At 39.8% G+C, this 16,664-nt stretch overlaps 3 protein-coding genes across 3 annotated transcripts; 1 reads left to right on the forward strand and 2 right to left on the reverse strand.

Annotated features, from left to right (window-relative positions):
• Positions 1-1,129: 1,129 nt before the first annotated feature.
• ppp1r27b (protein phosphatase 1, regulatory subunit 27b) lies at positions 1,130-2,511 on the forward strand. The gene is made up of 3 exons (XM_031754238.1): positions 1,130-1,435; positions 1,534-1,684; positions 1,889-2,511. The coding sequence occupies exons 1-3, from the start codon at positions 1,210-1,212 to the stop codon at positions 2,010-2,012; spliced, it is 501 nt and encodes a 166-aa protein (XP_031610098.1). The 5' UTR covers positions 1,130-1,209; the 3' UTR covers positions 2,013-2,511.
• Positions 2,512-4,576: 2,065 nt separating this feature from the next.
• LOC116331492 (excitatory amino acid transporter 3-like) lies at positions 4,577-9,533 on the reverse strand. Its single transcript, XM_031754199.2, has 10 exons — positions 9,468-9,533; positions 9,006-9,048; positions 8,852-8,920; positions 8,591-8,772; positions 7,954-8,061; positions 7,487-7,609; positions 6,946-7,140; positions 6,725-6,859; positions 5,744-5,851; positions 4,577-4,938 (listed from the first exon to the last, which is right to left on the reverse strand). Exons 2-10 carry the CDS (start codon positions 9,042-9,044, stop codon positions 4,779-4,781), a joined length of 1,119 nt encoding a protein of 372 aa, XP_031610059.2. The 5' UTR covers positions 9,045-9,048; positions 9,468-9,533; the 3' UTR covers positions 4,577-4,778.
• Positions 9,534-9,579: 46 nt separating this feature from the next.
• LOC120440655 (excitatory amino acid transporter 3-like) lies at positions 9,580-12,852 on the reverse strand (the record flags this gene model as incomplete). The annotated part of the gene is made up of 4 exons (XM_039613522.1): positions 12,521-12,852; positions 11,143-11,283; positions 10,785-10,877; positions 9,580-9,641 (listed from the first exon to the last, which is right to left on the reverse strand). Coding segments are annotated over exons 1-4 (435 nt in total), but the record flags the coding sequence as incomplete, so codon positions are not given.
• Between the last annotated feature and the right edge of the window lie 3,812 nt (positions 12,853-16,664).

Raw genomic sequence — 16,664 nt, forward strand, 5'->3', positions numbered from 1 at the left:
TTTATTTCTCCAGCCATCCTTTCATCCATGCCATCATTTATTCAAGTCACAGGGGAGGCTGTCTAAGCAGAGATGCTTACTTCATTTTATTTATTATTACTTACTTTGCCCATATTAGTTTCTCTTCATTGGCTCCCTGTTAAAACCAGAACTTAAAATCTTTCTCCTGGCATACAAGGTCTTAAATAATCAGTGTATCACCTTCAGTTTTCAGGCTGTACTTTTAAGATTTGGCTTAAAACTTTCCTTTTTCATCAAGCTTATAGTTAAGGCTGGATCAGGTGACCATGAACCATCCCTTAGTTGTTCTGCAATAGGTTAAGGCTGCTGGGGCGTTCCCATAATGCATCGAGTGTTTCTCTGTCACTCTATATGATACCAGGAAATAAATATAACGGGTCAGGAGCCGCCACAGGCTCGATACCAAACTTGATGAGAAACATTTTACAAAAACCAACAAATTTAAAAGAGGAGTAGTCAGAGGACTTCACAAATTTGTTTAGATTTTTCAGCTGGAGATGATCATTAAACAAAACTTCAAGGCAATCCATCCATTTTATTTTAGCATCACACAGCTGGAAAGACGAAAACAGCTTAAAGTGAAATGAAGCAAATCTTCACATTTAAGGAGTCTGAAGAAGACAGCGCTGCCTTACTGATAAAGAGGATGATGCAAACCTCAGTAATCTGGAAGTTACCCGTCCTGTGTTACACATAATGATGACCATGATGACAGTCGTCCTTTCTTGACTGTTTGTGTCAGGCAGTTACTGGTCAACAGCCTCCACATGCCAGCAACCTTACCCCTCTGTGACCCCCCACCAACACAGCCTGGTGTTTACTAGAAGCCTCCATCTTCCCCCACCCCCTCCCACTCAGCTGGCAAGATGTCACCGCTATCTTTAAGTGAACAGCATCTGGGCATGTGGGGGTGACAGCAGAGGTAAGGGTTACTGGCTGTAATGTCTGGAGACGTGAAGCTTGTGACAGGCCAGTGGGAAGGCCTGCCAGAGGGACTACTCATCTTCCAAATCTTGCCACTGGATCTGTGAGGTGTTGCATCCTAAAATAGCCCGACAGAGTATAAAAAGACCCACGGGGAGGCCGGCCCTTCAGAGGAACTCTTCACTAGACAGCGAGAGAGCCACGCTGAGAACAGACCGACTGATCTTTTTCTACTTGCTGCATTTGAAAACTTCTGCAGAGACCATGATGAAATACTATCACTGCCCTGCATCCCAGACCTTGGGAATCAAACCTTGCATCCAGGACGTCCCAATCACCTGCAAAGGCGCTGCTTCTCTGAAGCCAATCCGAAGTGTCCACTTCCCTAATGACATCCTTTTCCAGGACTACGTGCGACAGGGTGAGCTGGAAAGGATTGGACGCTTTATCCGAGCCCAGAGAGTGACGCTCGACACCATTTACCACTCCGGTGAGAGCAACACGAATGAAAGGTTCAGTTATACTAGTAGAAATGTTTCTTCTCAGACTTTATTCAGTGCGCTGTGTCCTGCTTTCCTCTCTGAGCAGGAATGGCTGCAATCCACGAGGCCGTCCTGTCTGGGAACCTGGAGTGTGTGAAGCTCCTGGTCCAGTATGGAGCAGATATCCACCAGAGAGACGAGGAGGGATGGACCCCTCTGCACATGGCCTGCAGTGATGGCTTCCCACACATCGCACGGTGAGCATCGAGACTTTCTCCTCTATAGTTAAGAAGTTTAGCTTAAGGGAAGATTGTGTGCAATGCAAATCCAAGGAAGCAAAATGAATCGCAGTGAGCCAGCTGGAGGCAGCTGTTTACAGTGGCTCCACAGATGTAGGTCACGCTCCCTGACACTGAAGCATGGTGATCTCTTTCACTGACGACGGTTTATCTTTCTTTCAGCTATCTTCTCTCCTTGGGTGCCGACCCCGAGCTGGAGAACAACTGTGGGGACAAGCCGGCTGATCTCATCGATGAGGACAACAAGGAGCTGCTGGAGCTTTTCGGGCTGGCTGCCAACGACTGAGACTCCCTGAAGCAGCTTTTAAACCCTGAAAATCGTCTGCTCTGCAGGAATGGTTAGGCAAGGCCACATCGGTCCAGGATCCTGACTCTGTGAGGTGCCAGCTTTGATCCAGGACTGCGGAGGTCTGGTGGAAGGAGGGCTAACAGAGCTGGTCTGGATGCCCTCTGAGTGGAGTCGATGTTCGCTGGAAGGAGGACTCCACCTAAAACTCCAGCAGCACAGATTTGTTGTTTCCTGTCAGGGCTTCAGATCTTTTTTTAAATGCTGTGAACTAAATGAATCTTTGGATTTGGTTTGGTAGGAACTTTATGGCGGCTCCTGCCTATTGCTCTGAAAGCTTTGAACTAACAAAACCAAACAGGCTGCAGTGTGTGCAGTGTGCAGCTTATCAAGTTGGTTACTTGTGCCTTTTGATTATTGTGAGTTAAATGTTCTCTTTATAGTCTTTTGTATGACTTTTTATACTTATTTTTTTAATAAAGTTTATCAGTTTGTCTGACTTTGCCTTCATTTCCCTGCTTAATGAGAAAAAAACTGTCTCATGTTTCACATGAAGATATGTAATTGCTGCATTTGCATCTTTAAAATGACATCAAGCTAATCACAGAGGAAAACCGCAAAAAGCCATCATAGCCTCTTGTGCCAAAAACTGAAGTACCTCCAGTGACCACTTGAGGCTGGCTCCAGTTGATCCCATTTCGAAGCAAGGAGATGAGCATTTTGCGTTGCCATTTTGGTATGATAATAAACAATATAAGTTTAATTCATAATAAATCAAAATGTATGACTGAGCCCACAAACCTTATCTCAGCACTGTTTACAGAGGTCAGAGGTGAAGGATCATTCGTATAGGAAACTTAGGGCCAACTACGGAAGCACATCCTGAGAGCGTTTCAGCCACAGCAGCCTCAGTCAGGTAACTGGTGGGACAAAATGAAAGAGGTATAGACGTATGCCCTCAAGGCTGCCACTTACTGTGGTTTTAATGAGGACTTACTGTAGATCTCTTATTTCTTACAGTCAGTATGTTGGTCCTAAATTTGACCCAAGTGACTGGCACTGACCTGAAAATATTGTGTTTCCTCAGTGACAGTGCACTGTCTTCAGTGTATCTGCTCTATTTTAGTATTTTAGTTTAGTTTTGGATTTTATTCTCTTGTGGCTACTCTACCCTGACTTTGCACTTCCTGTGAGATGCCCTGAGAGGATAGCGAAATAATGCATGTGCTTAGCTTTCCCCGTGTTGAGGGAACCGGTAATTGCTCTGTTGAAATCTTTGAGTCTCTGCAGCCTGAAGATTAAGATTTTTTTTAACTTGTTCAAATTTTTGGCCGTAATCTTCTGACTTTTATTTTTTTATCATTCCTTTTATTGAGCACAGGTGAGTTGAGGGACACCACTAACACTTTGGCTAATTTTTGTTTTTCCACCTTTTTGGTTTGTGGTAAGGCATAAAGTTAGAGTTGTAGCTGCTTTAACATAAAAATAATAATAATAACTTTATTTGTATAGCACTTTTCAAAACCCAAGTGCTTCATAGTTAGAATAAAAGCCGAACATGCAGACACATAAACAAACACATTATCATCCATAAAGTCAGATATTCACTCCAACTATGGCCAAAAAAATAGGAAAAGATTAAGGGATATATTAATATGAGTCACCGAACTGCTAAATATTTTAAAATATGATGGGTGAATCTGATCTCAGGATCTCTGAGGACCAGGTCCTGTAATTATGGTACTGAGCCCATCTGGCTATGACATAATCAGAGCAACAATGTCACAAACCCTGGGCAGCTGTAAGTTTTGCAGATGTGCACATGCATGACACATTTAAGGTGTTGGTGTAAATTTGTAAACTTTGGCACTGATGACTGAAGACAAAGGGAGAAGAGGGAGAGTGTGGAGGTGAGAATAGCGAGGCTGGTGAATATGGAGCTCCCCAGCAGGAGGAGGAGAGGAAGATCACAGAGGTTACTGAAGTTATGGACAGAGGGCATGCAGAGTGTTGGTGTGCTAGAGGAGGGTGTTAGGAACAGGGTGAGCCGGAGGCAGATGATTTGCAGCGGTGACCCCTAACGGGAGAACGGAAAGCAGAAAAAGACCAGACTGTGCTGCTTACATTCAGTTTTCCGAGCATCTTTTACAACTTTTTTTTTCCTTTTGTTCCTTTGGATGTTTGATCCCATGCATTTAAACTCATCCACCTCTACTATTGTTGTTGTGTAACTCAAAATAACAATAGAAAATTTGGTATTATAAATGCACAAAGACGAAAATATGGACCAGAAAGACCAGAGTGGTCCTAATATTACAGCATTGTTTTTTGTGTTCGCTCCTGTTGAAGGATTCTGATCAGTTTCAGTATCAGCCTCCCTCTCTGCCAGTGATCTTTTTCTAACACGTGTATGATGTCCGTAATGCATAAACCCAAAATTCAACATAATTTCAGACTGCATTTGGATTTTTAGAGACTTTCGTGCCAGCAGAAGACTGGCATGAAAATGAGGCCAAAAGTGATTGTATGAATTTTATTCTAACCCAAATAATAACTAGATTTACTCCATCAATCAAGATTAAATACATTTCAATAACTTTCAACAGCTTGTTACATAAATTTAATAGAAGTATATACAGCTGAGATTATTTAACAAGACTCATCTATTCCATCTGATTCTGATTCTGAGTTTTACACAGATCAACTGGCTTTTGTACCACATCCACTGCTGCACTGTACTCATCACTAAATCATTAAAACTGGGTCTCAGGATGACGGGTTTGGGTCGAGCTGCTCCGCTGCATCACTGAATTCAGAGAATGGATTTTCGGGTGGGGTATGTAGGGACTCGTTTTCCGATTCCCTGTCGCTGAAGTGGACCTGGATCTGGTCAGGGGCAACGTCCGCAGCGTTGCTGAAATCCATCCTAGCAAAGACAAAGAAAAGTAAGATGTGGTCATTTAAGATCTAAAACAAACTGTAAACATTTTCCATCTCACAAACATGTGACATGAACAAAGTGTGTATAAAGATGGACGTATCCGCTGCGACATCGCCTACTGGTTAGTGAGGTTTTGTTACCAAGTCGAGGCATTTTCTGTTTCGAGCCCCAGTGTGATGAGTGAGGGGGGAATCGCACGGTGAAATCATCGCTTTTAGGATAACAAAAAATGACAAAATAAAACAAGTTTTGTTCAGTATGGCCTGAAATTAGCCACCGAGTCTGTAAACTTATAATGGGGCGTGTTTATTGAGTTCACAGAGGGAGCTAAAGGCCTTTTTTTTTTTCAGGCTTCTACCGGCCTGGAAATTATTTTGTGGCCACGGATATCACTCCTGATTCAAGGCACTTAGCATCGGGGTCTGAACTGGGAAGCTAGCATGTATGTCCATCTTTTATATTGTCTATATATGTGTCTCAAGGTGGTTTTATTTGTGCTGAACAGTTTTCATTTAAACTTTAAAAATGCTCTTTCCATCCTCTCACTCTATTTTCGCATTGGGGGTTTCCGTTCAGATTTCCATCTTCTAAAGAGAATCAGTCAGGAATCTCCAGTTCTAGTTTATTAGCTCTCAAGGCTGCAGAACTCCTGACTACAACTAATACAGTTCAGCCTTTTTCTTCATAAAAGGCTAAATTATCATATCGTAACAAAAACAAATCCTAAATGGGCCTTGAGGACCTCTGAGGAAATCTTAGGGTTAAAAAGAAAGGAAGTCATCATAGTTACTGTATCATTTCCTGTCTATGCTCCTCCAGTTCTTTTTTGGACACTTCATAGATGATCGACACGCCAATGCAGTCTGAAAAGACGTTGACAACGGTGTTGCATCGATCTCTGAAAGGCACAGAATGACCACAGAACGCAGTCAGTCAGCAAATCGTTCTTTCTAAACTCTGATAATGAGCCTTAACCCTGAAACACATGAACAGCTAAACATAGCACATCAATACAAATATGAACCGAAATGTGGGTTTGTTTTGCAGCCAGAGGCCCTCGGCAGCTTGCAGTCATTGAGTCGACCATGAACTCTTCTGTATATCAAACTACTCTAGAGTCGAATGTGAGGCCATCTGCCGACAGCTAAAACTGGGCTGAAAAAGAGCTGTGCATAAATGAATGCCTGAAAACCTGAATGAACTGAAGCGGCATTGTTGAAAAGAGTGGGCTGAAATTCCTCCACAGTGACACTAAAGATGATAAAGCCACACAGAAAACAGTCACTTCAAGTTACTGCTGCTAAAGGTGGTCTACAAGCAACTGAATGGTGGCATGTCTTTAGTTTAACGAGTCGAAGCGTGCCCGTAGTGCTCACAGGGATTCATGCACACCTTTGAAGGCAGAGGTCTATACATCATTAAAAAATCATCACAACTCGCTGAACTGTAAAAAGAGTCAAAGAGTTTGATTTCTTACAAAATGCAGAACTGGATTTATGACGCAACACACTTGGATAATTTGATGCCGGGATAGCCTCCATACGCAAAACAACATTATAGTTTAATATCACTACAGTTTCATGCTCTTTGCATTATTCGTGGTCCTTCCTTTGTGTTTTAAGTAATGATTCTTGGGGTTTACCTTGCAGGACTTCAGGAACTCGCTGAGATCTTTGGAACTTTACACAAACACAGCAAACAATTTTTAAGATGTGAAGAGGCAGCAGTAGTAATGTGTTAGACATTAAAATGAAAAGAAAGCTAAACTTACAGGAGCCATTCTACAGCCACCAGAATAGAGGCATCCTGAGCAGGTAGGCCGACCGCTGTCAGAACAAAGAGAGTGGTCACTGCTCCTGTAGCTGGGATCCCTCCTGCGCCGATGCTGGTGGCTGCTGCTGTCACACTGCACACCAAAGCAAACCGTACAGACTCTTCAGAGTCTGCATGATGCATTTCTAAAGGCCTGAAACAACAGAAATACTGACGTACGCAATGGTAATTAACTGGCTCAAGTTCAGATTGATGCGGTTGAGCTGGGCGATGAAAACTACTGCGACCACTTCGTAAAGGGCGCTTCCGTTCATGTTGGTGTTGGTGCAGATGGGCAGCATGAAGCGAGTGACTTTTCTGTTGATCCTCAGTTTCTCCTCACAGCACAAAAACGTGAGGGGTAGTGCAGCAGAGCTATGAGACACAGAACATCCTTTGTTAGTGCTTAAACAGTTATGGAATTATAAAATATTTACTCGGTCAGCTGTGGGGCCTGTGCTAAAACCTTTTCTTTATCTGGCTTCACTTACACCAACATATTTCACAAAGAAGGTCAGACTATGTCAGAAATTAATAATAGAAACTGGATGCAACACGAGTAGCAGTATTGAGAAAATGGAAAAATGTGACATAAATACAGCCTAATTCAAGCCAGAAAGGAAAAAGTGAACCACCTTCATAAGCCTGTAAACCCAGGATTACATCTGAACTTACTCGGCCTCTGATTACAACAGAACACCACCCTCTGTGTGTGTCTTACCTGGATGAGATCAGCATTGCAGTGACTAAGGCCGGGGTGACCGCTCTCATGACAGGGAGAGGGTTACGCCTCACAAACATGAAAAAGATCATTGGCAGAATCACCAGGCCATGGATCAGAAGCCTGAAAAAACAGTATATACACAACCAACTGTGATTATACCAAGTACAGTTTCTCACTGCCAAAAACAATGAGACTCAACTGAAGGATTTATATATCTCCATTGTTCAAAATCCCCCCAAAAGAAGACTTTTTTTTGAGTTAACAGACCTATCTGGTGGTTAATGTTCATATTTCCTTAAAACTGACGTTGCACATTTGGGGTCCAGAGCTTTATCCTGTAATCATCCTTCAGGGCATCTAAAGGAAGCACCAGTTCCTCTACACAAAGTTAAACGCCCCACAACTGATCATCAAGTTTTCAAATGCTGCCACATGAAGAGGAGCCACTGTTAAGGTGCACATACCTGAAAATAACCACTCCCATGAACTTTCCAAGACTCAGAGCAGTTTCCCAGTCCTCAACCTCAACAGCGTGGCTTGTGACCATGAATAGCACTTCTATGGGCAGATATCTGAAAACAGAAACCAAATCTTTAAAAAAATGATTAATTAATGCCATGAAATTAACTCACACTCAAGTATCCAGTCATTCGCGGGGTGTAAAATAGTGACTGGGCCACGGGCACATCACATTTCCACTTTGGTGTCAGCGCACTAATGAGACAGGTTCATCACCAGTGTTGGCAAATTACTTTTGAAAGTAATTTATTTAATTTCTGCCAGGATCACTGACATCATTTACTCTCAGCAGGTAATCTGCTGAGATCGCTTGTATGCAACAGTCATACATGATCTGACAGAATAAGAACAAATAAGAACAAACTGCAATACATAAATGCATTTAAAGCTCTTCATAACAAAATAATATTCTAGAAAGAATATGTGAATCCTGTCAATACTCTTACTGTAATAGACAGATTAGTATAATGTTTGTTTCATGTATTTCACACGTTACACTACAGAACTTGTGATGCGTTTCTAAAATGATTTTTAAAAAATGGAATAGAGAGAGCAAATTTATGTGCAGCTGTTTCATTTTACCCCAGTATCATGTTGAAAATCTTCTTTGTGGCCTCATTAATGACAGTAAGGAGCTCCTCGAGGGCGTCCCCCGTCTCTCCTATCCTGTTAATGGCGAGGCCAAAAATAAAAGCCCAAATGATCAGGCCCGTCATGTTGGTTCCCTCAACATATTGGCCCACGAGCTGCACATCTGTTGCATTCTGAAGACACAAAAACAACGATGGTCTCAGAATAACTTCGCGTGTCTCAGACTGTAATGCTGCAGATCAGCTCACAAACATTTATCATTCCCACGGTGGAGTTTTGGTCATCATCCTCATTTTGCACCACCACTATGGAAGTCTTGTACTACGAGAACAAATAAAAAATATTCATGTTCATCTTGATAAGAGAATATTAACCCGAGAAAGTTAGGCGCACATCTGAATCATACCTGTTGGAAGCAAGCCTGAATCAAGTTCTGTGGGACCATGTTCCTATGTGCAAGAAAGCTCGTTCATTAATCTTTTAAATGTCGACCAAATATAAAACAAACACAACCCAAGGATATGGCGTGAATTTTGTTGATGTTTTGCCAAAACTCACATAAAGAATATTTCTCCTCAACACATTAATGATGAATGACAGAAGACCTGAAAAACCTTCCTGGAGAACAGAAATTCCAGCCTGATGATTTTGTTGATCAACGTAGTCGACTCCTGGCTTCATAGCTGGACTGGCCATCGGGCATTTGCCGAAATTTTTTTCAACATAAAGAATAATAGTTGGTTTCGACTCTGGGCTCACACACATTAATGATGAATGACAGAAGATCTGAAAACCTTCCGTTAAACAACAGAAGAACAGAAATCTAGTATCAGCAGCTGGAGGGATGAAATGATGTCTGAGAGACCACCTTAACAGATCCAGCAGGGCATCGACGGTGGAGAAATCTTCCTCACCTTCTGGCTCTTCATCCTCAACGTAGAGGTTGCCATGTTAGAAAAAATATTTTCCCACTGTGGTAAATCGTTGCCATGTTCAGTAATGGTCATGACTCCTGGCTTGATAATCACGACCAATATCATTCCTATGAAAATATCACTAAATCTGTCATTTATTATTTTTAATACACAATTCAAGACTCAGGAGGAGTGTACCAGAATAGGGAGGATGGGAATCAAGAACAAGAATGTACATCACTGTACAGATGTTTTATTCCCTTTATGGTTTTACCATAATACCTGGTGCTCAAAAGGGATGACATGATCGATCCTGTTTACGACACACAATTCAAGACTGGTCCAAAGCACAGATGTTTTACCCTGGCTGCTAAGGGGATCATCCTGTCTCTGCCTCTGCAGCTCTTTATCAGCACTATTCATGTATAAGCACATATTTAAGCTATAAAAAAACACTCACAGTCGACACTAGAGGCTCACAGTGTCCTGAATGCTTCAGAAATAAATCACTCTCTCCAAAAAATCATGGATGTAGGCAAAGTGGACATGCAGGGGGTTAGTGTGAAAGAAGAGGATCAGGGGAGATGGGAACAGCTATAGCGACCCCCTAAAGGGAGCAGCTGAAAGAAGAAAAGGATCATTCTCAGGTAGGATTTCACTGTGGACATTTAGCTTAGGATCAGGACTTTTTCATGGCGAATCGTCCAAATCACCCAGCAACAAATTGTTAGGTGTTGCACAAGAATCATGTCAGAACTTCTCTGGCTGAAGTTTGGTCCATTTTCTGTGTCTTTGTCTCGGCCCATCAGTGACCTTCAACAAGCACTTTTACTGAGAACAATTTAACCATCACAAAACATTTGTCCTTTGCTAATGTGTCTATATTAGCACAGCTAACCACAGCTCTATAACCAGCCACATGGGGAAGGTCATTAGATGTGAACCTAACTTCGGTCACCCCTAATGTTACTCATATTTAGTTTTCTGTCTGTGTTTATGTTCAAAGTAAAGCGGTGATGCACATCTTAGTTCTTTTGGAAATAACTTTTAATTCAACTAAATCTTGTTAAATATTATTGTAATGGGAGAACATCCACACTGATTGTTTGATTGGAGCTGAAAGAATTTGGGTCATGTTAAACTCTCAGTGGACCCTTGGTGAAACCAAAGAAGCATTTTTTTTCCTGAAAAGGCCTAACAATATCACACTTAAAAAGTGGATTAATTAATAATAATTAATAATTGTTGGTAATCTGAAACATTTGTCTCACCTGTGATCACAGCTATCAGTGAGCTTGACATAATATATATAACTGCACGAATGGCAATTCTTCTGGATGCTCTGACAGTTAGACCAGAAACACCTAAACACACACACACACACACACACACACACACACACACACACACACACACGAACATATATAAACCAACACAAGCAATTTAAACACATTTCTCAAATTCTCAAACCTCTCCCATCCTATACCAGGTCAAGGATATGAACATACCATCTTTAACATAGTTACTCACTGGTCACATGGATGACAGGTCTGTCTGGATATTTGATAACTTGCCAAAACTTTGCCAAACCAGTTAACAGTGTGAGGGAAACAAAAACATGCAACTTACCAACAACCACACTGGTTACAATAAGAGGAACGGTAACCACCTGAAGCATCCGCATGAGTATTTCTCCAGGAAAGCCGATGTAGTGCCGGGTGACTGAAGTTAAATGTGTGTAGGTCTTCAGAATCAAGCCCAGAATGACACCTGTGAAAAAACAAGAAATTTTCAGGATGAAAGTTTTAATTTATAAACAAGAGACAAAACAAAACAATCCTAATAAAGAAAAAAAACCCTGCCAAATTACAAGTAAATGTTTGATTGTTATTTTTTTGTTTATTTTTAGTGAAGGATCAATATTACTACACTTTTCTTGGTTAAAAGTTATTAATAAACTCACACATTTAAACTAACACCTCCTTTCAATCATATTATTAAGGCCAACAACAAACTGCAAACTCATTTTCATTCACAAAAGTCTTCTTGTGACAGAAACCCCTTCATTTTTGTTTTTTAGCCTTCAGTGTGCTAATTTTTCATCCCACAACTTTGCAAAAGATTTGGATAAAAATGAAAGTTACTCTGAATGAATCATCAGTGTAAACCGTGTCTGTTAGATTTTTTTAAACAAACAACAAGTATTTTTATTTACACTTTAAAAAAAAATAGTGCTGTTTTGGTATAAACTAGCACATTTGTTTTTTATTTGGTAATTCTTTTTTATTCTTTCTGTTTTATTGTAATATTTAATTTTAGTAAATAAATTGCAGGAGCAATCTTTTCTAATGTTCCCATTTAAACTTTATTTGAATTATTTCAACAGCAAGGAGGCATCAGCAGCTTTCAACTGTCAACAGTGGAAATGGTGAAAACACCTGCGATGGCTCCATTAGCCCACCAGATGTAGCTGTTTAGCCTGTTGGGATTTTCACCTGCAACAAATATGCCAAAAAAGAGTTTTGATCGTGTGACCAGCTAACCATTTTAAATAACAGCTGTTAGCAACATAAAGAAAAAGAAGGAATTAAAGAAACCACTGGCGCATGCGCAAATGTGTATCTGGTAATGGTAAAGTGCGACAAAGTTGTATTATAGCTGTATTTTAATTAAAATAAAATGAAAATAAAAAACAACACAATTACTGAGCTGTCTCACCATTTTTATGTGATTAATATTGACGTTATTTTAGTTCCCATTTACCCTGATTAAAATTCAGTGATTAAGCCTGTGGACTTGCCTCATACTGTTTGACTTGCATCAGAAGTAAATTAACCCTGTAAGTGTATTTATGAAACACTTTCACAGACATTTAGTCACACAGCTGTGCAGCTAAACAACAACCTGGAATAAACACAATAAAGTGAAATTAAAATACATTTAACAGCAACACAAAACCATACCGCTCAGAACAAACTAACTGGTGGGTTAACCAGTCATCACTTACCACCAGCAACCCCCAACAGACTTAGAAACAAAAACTTGTTGACCAGGACAAAGTTCCAGCATTTGAGCAGCCTTTGCCTCCAGATCGCAGCATCGGCAGCGGCAGCGGCGCTTTCCTCCTCACGACCATTAGTCGCCATTTTTCTGCCGCACAGTTAGCTAACAATTAGACAAAGCGACATTCGCTGACTAATAATCACGCAGTTATAAAATAAGTTATAACTAAATAATTATGAACAAGGTTAAGAAACAATTTCGATAAATAAATAATGAATATAATGAACAGAAAATGAATAGGTGATAGCTAGCCTCAGAAATCTGACTTTTAGCGACTTTTCACAGGTATTCTAGGATGGGAGTCACGTGACCACCAGGCCAAACTCCTTGGCAACGCTGATTCCAACTTTTGTTTGTTTGTTTGTTTTTACCTTTGGTGAAGTCTATTTATTTATTCATTCTGTGAGAAAATTTGGTCAGTGTGAGGAATAGAAAAAAATACAAATAAAAATGTACTGAAGAAAAGAAAGGACGAGGGGCACAGAAGTTATTAAAAAGTGAATTCAAAAGAGGAGATTAAGGCTTGCTGGCTTTCTGATTAGCTAATTCTTGGAATGTTTTAAAGTCAAGTTTCATTTCATTGTCCAGCTGGTGAACATTTGGTTTTCTGTCAGAACATTTGCATTAATAAGAATGAGAATAACTTTTTTGATCCCAAAGGGAAACTTGAGTGTCTGACATAACTCGTGTCCTATTTGTATGAGAATTAAAAAGCCTGATGGCTGTGGGTGCGAATGATCTTCCAGTACTGATGTTTTTCTTTTCCTGTACCACCCGCAGTGTGTCCAGTCTGCCAGCTTTCTTCACTACTTTGCCCAGCCTCCTTGCATCCTTGTTTCTGATGCTGTCTTCCCAGCAGACCACAGCATAGAAAAGCACACTTGCCATTACAGAACATCTGCAGCAATTTACTGCGGATGTCAGGAGATCCTAGTGTCCTTAACAAATAGAGGCGATTCTGCCGTTTTATGTTTAGTTTGTATCTAGGAGTAAACCTAGATATTTATGTTGTGTTACCACCTCTATGTCCACCACACAAACGTTCACAGGCTGGAGAGGAAACCTGAATCTTCAGAAATCATTTCATTTCTTTTGTTTTAGAGATGTTCATAATGAGGTAGTTTTTGTGATGGCCTGTAAAACTGAAAACAGTACAATCAATGACATAATTCCCTGATTAGTCAACTTGCAGAAAAGTTTTAATTTTTTTTGCAAAAAAGCAGGACAAAATTTTCAGGTTCACATAGTTGAGTATATGCTTACTTTCCTTTTATTTTGGGACTGTTTCTTTTTCTTTTTTTTAATAATGTTTTTTTATTAGTTTTTTCTGTTTTCACAAATAGTACATAACTGCATAACATAATAAAGTGTACAATTCAGAACCAAAAATAAATAAATAAATAAAAAACAAAAACAAACAAATAAACAAATAAACAAAACAGAACAAAAACAAACAAATAAACAGACTGATAACTAAGCACAAAACACCAGCTCAGGTCCATCTAAAAAAATAAAAAAGAAAGAAAGAAAGAATACAATACAGTACAATAGCTGTAGTCCCAATACGTTGCAGTTTGAACACTCAAGAGAATCCTTGTAACATAATATTAGAAACATCAGGTTCCACATAATTCAAGTATGGTTCCCACACCTTAAAGAATTGATCTGTTTTTGAGTGCAGTACACATGTAAGGTATTCCAATGGGACTAGATCCAACACTACTCTTTGCCAACCTTTAATAGTTGGTGCTTTTTCATTAATCCATTGGAGTAGTATATTCTTCCTCGCCGCATAGGTGAGAACACAGTACAATCTCCTATTATTCTTGGATATTAACCGCCAGCTGGGGAGGCCCAGTATGAGAAACACAGGGTCCATCTCCAATTCACAACAGAAAATCTTCTCCGTTTCAGATAACACATTAGACCAATATTCTTGCAATTTCAAACATGACCAGAAGCTGTGAATTAGGGTACCAATTTCTGTCTTGCATTTGAGGCACATGGGTGAAAAGGTAGGATTATACTGATGTCTGCGAAATATGGATATATGCATTCTGTGTATGATTTTTAACTGTATTGCTTTGGTAAGATTACAAACTGAGATTGATTTGGCATAACTCCAGACATCTTTCCACTCTTTATCATCAATTGCTATACCTAACTCCTTTTCCCATGTGCCTTTAAGCCTCTGTGACATCACTGAAGGTACAGAATATAAAGCCTTATAAAATATCTTCACAGGTACCTCTTTATCTGTTAAAAATAATAATTTTTCAACAGGAGAGACTTCATGATTCTCACTAAAGTTAGTTCTATGCAAGATATAATGCCTTATCTGTAAGTAACGGAAAAAGTCATGTTTGGGGAGAGAATATTTCTCAACCATTTGATCAAATGGCATAACCACATTGTCGGAGAATAAGTCCCTCAGTCTGTGAATTCCTTTGTTCTTCCATTCCTTAAAACCTATATCGAACATTCCGGGTTGAAAGTCAAGATTATTCACAATAGGGGTAAACACAGATGTTAACTTCAACCTTCCCTCAATTCGACATACTGATCGCCAGGACTTAAGTGTATTAAGTGTGACTGGATTATCACAGCTCAATCTAATATCTTTAAAGTTCTTAAAGAACAGTAAGTCCTTTAATGGATACTTTGAAAGAGAGGTTTCAATCCCCAACCAGATAGAGTGTAAATTATTTGTGACCCAGTCATGAATATAGCACATGTGAGTACTCAATTGATATGTTCTAATATTTGGTAAATCTAAACCCCCTACTGAACCTGGGAGCTGCAGTGTAGCCATCTTAAGTTTTGGTCTGCGTTTGCTCCATATAAAAGAGCTTAGCCAGCCATTCAGATCCTTCATCACCCTATTTGAAAATATAACTGGAATCATTTGAACAGGCTATAACAGTCGAGGCAAAATATTCATCTTAATCAAAGCTATACGTCCTAGCCAGGAAATGGGTAGGGAATTCCATCTCTCCAAATCCTGCTTTACCTTCTCGAACAGAGGGACAAAATTTGCTTTATACATTTGTTTAAATTTTGGAGTTATAAATATCCCTAAGTATACAAAACCTGTGGGGGACCATTTGAAGGGGAAAGAAAACAGTCCAGTTGGCACTGAATTAAGGCTCCCAATTGGCATAGCCTCCGACTTAGTCAAATTTACTTTATAACCAGAAAATTGACTAAATGTATCAATAATGTTAAGTAAAGCCAGTATTGATGTCTCTGGATCAGAAATAAATATTAAAACATCATCTGCATATAGACTGATCTTATGCTCATAATCGATTTGCAAGCCCCGTACATCAGGTGCCGTCCTTATAGCCTCGGCTAACGGTTCGATGGCAATAGCAAACAAAAGAGGTGACAGTGGGCAGCCTTGCCTCGTTTCTCTATACAATGGGAAACTATCTGATTTCAGTCCATTTGACAAAATGGACGCCTGAGGATTATCATACAAAATTTTTACCCACTTAATGAAATTATCACCAAGACTGAATTTATTTAGAGTGTAAAATAAGTAAAATAATTGGGACTGTTTCTTAAAAATAGACTAATTACAGGTGTCATTTTTTTTCAGCTCTACTTAACATTTCCAGCACAGAACTGTTGTCATTTAATTTTTCTCATGCGGCTGACTGTGTTGCTTTTGTTTTAGGTTTGTGTTCTTTTCATTTGTGACTTTAACTTTGAAAATTCAGAGAACTGCAAGCTCGTTTTCATTAAAGTGAGCTGGCTTCTGATCTGAGCTAACATCCCCTGCTATGCCCAGCTGCCTGCCAGCTTTTTTTGTCTCATAAATTTGTCTTTTTTTGAATCTGTCAGTCATAGTGGTCATTTTTCTGTGCCTGATATTTCTAGCAGTAACGCTCATTTAAATTAGCCCCACATATTTTCAGTACAAAGCTGTTATTGAGGATGTTGTTTTAACTTTTCTTCTTTTTATACTGCCAAAAAACCCCAACCAAATGCAAATCACTTTAAACTGCAATGTAAAAATTCAAACGTCAGACAGATTTGGGCTCAGAGAGGGGCAGCCATCTGCTTCAGCTAGTGGAGGGGTAACT

Source organism: Oreochromis aureus, linkage group 6 (genome assembly GCF_013358895.1).
Source record: "Oreochromis aureus strain Israel breed Guangdong linkage group 6, ZZ_aureus, whole genome shotgun sequence".
Lineage (NCBI taxonomy): Eukaryota > Metazoa > Chordata > Actinopteri > Cichliformes > Cichlidae > Oreochromis > Oreochromis aureus.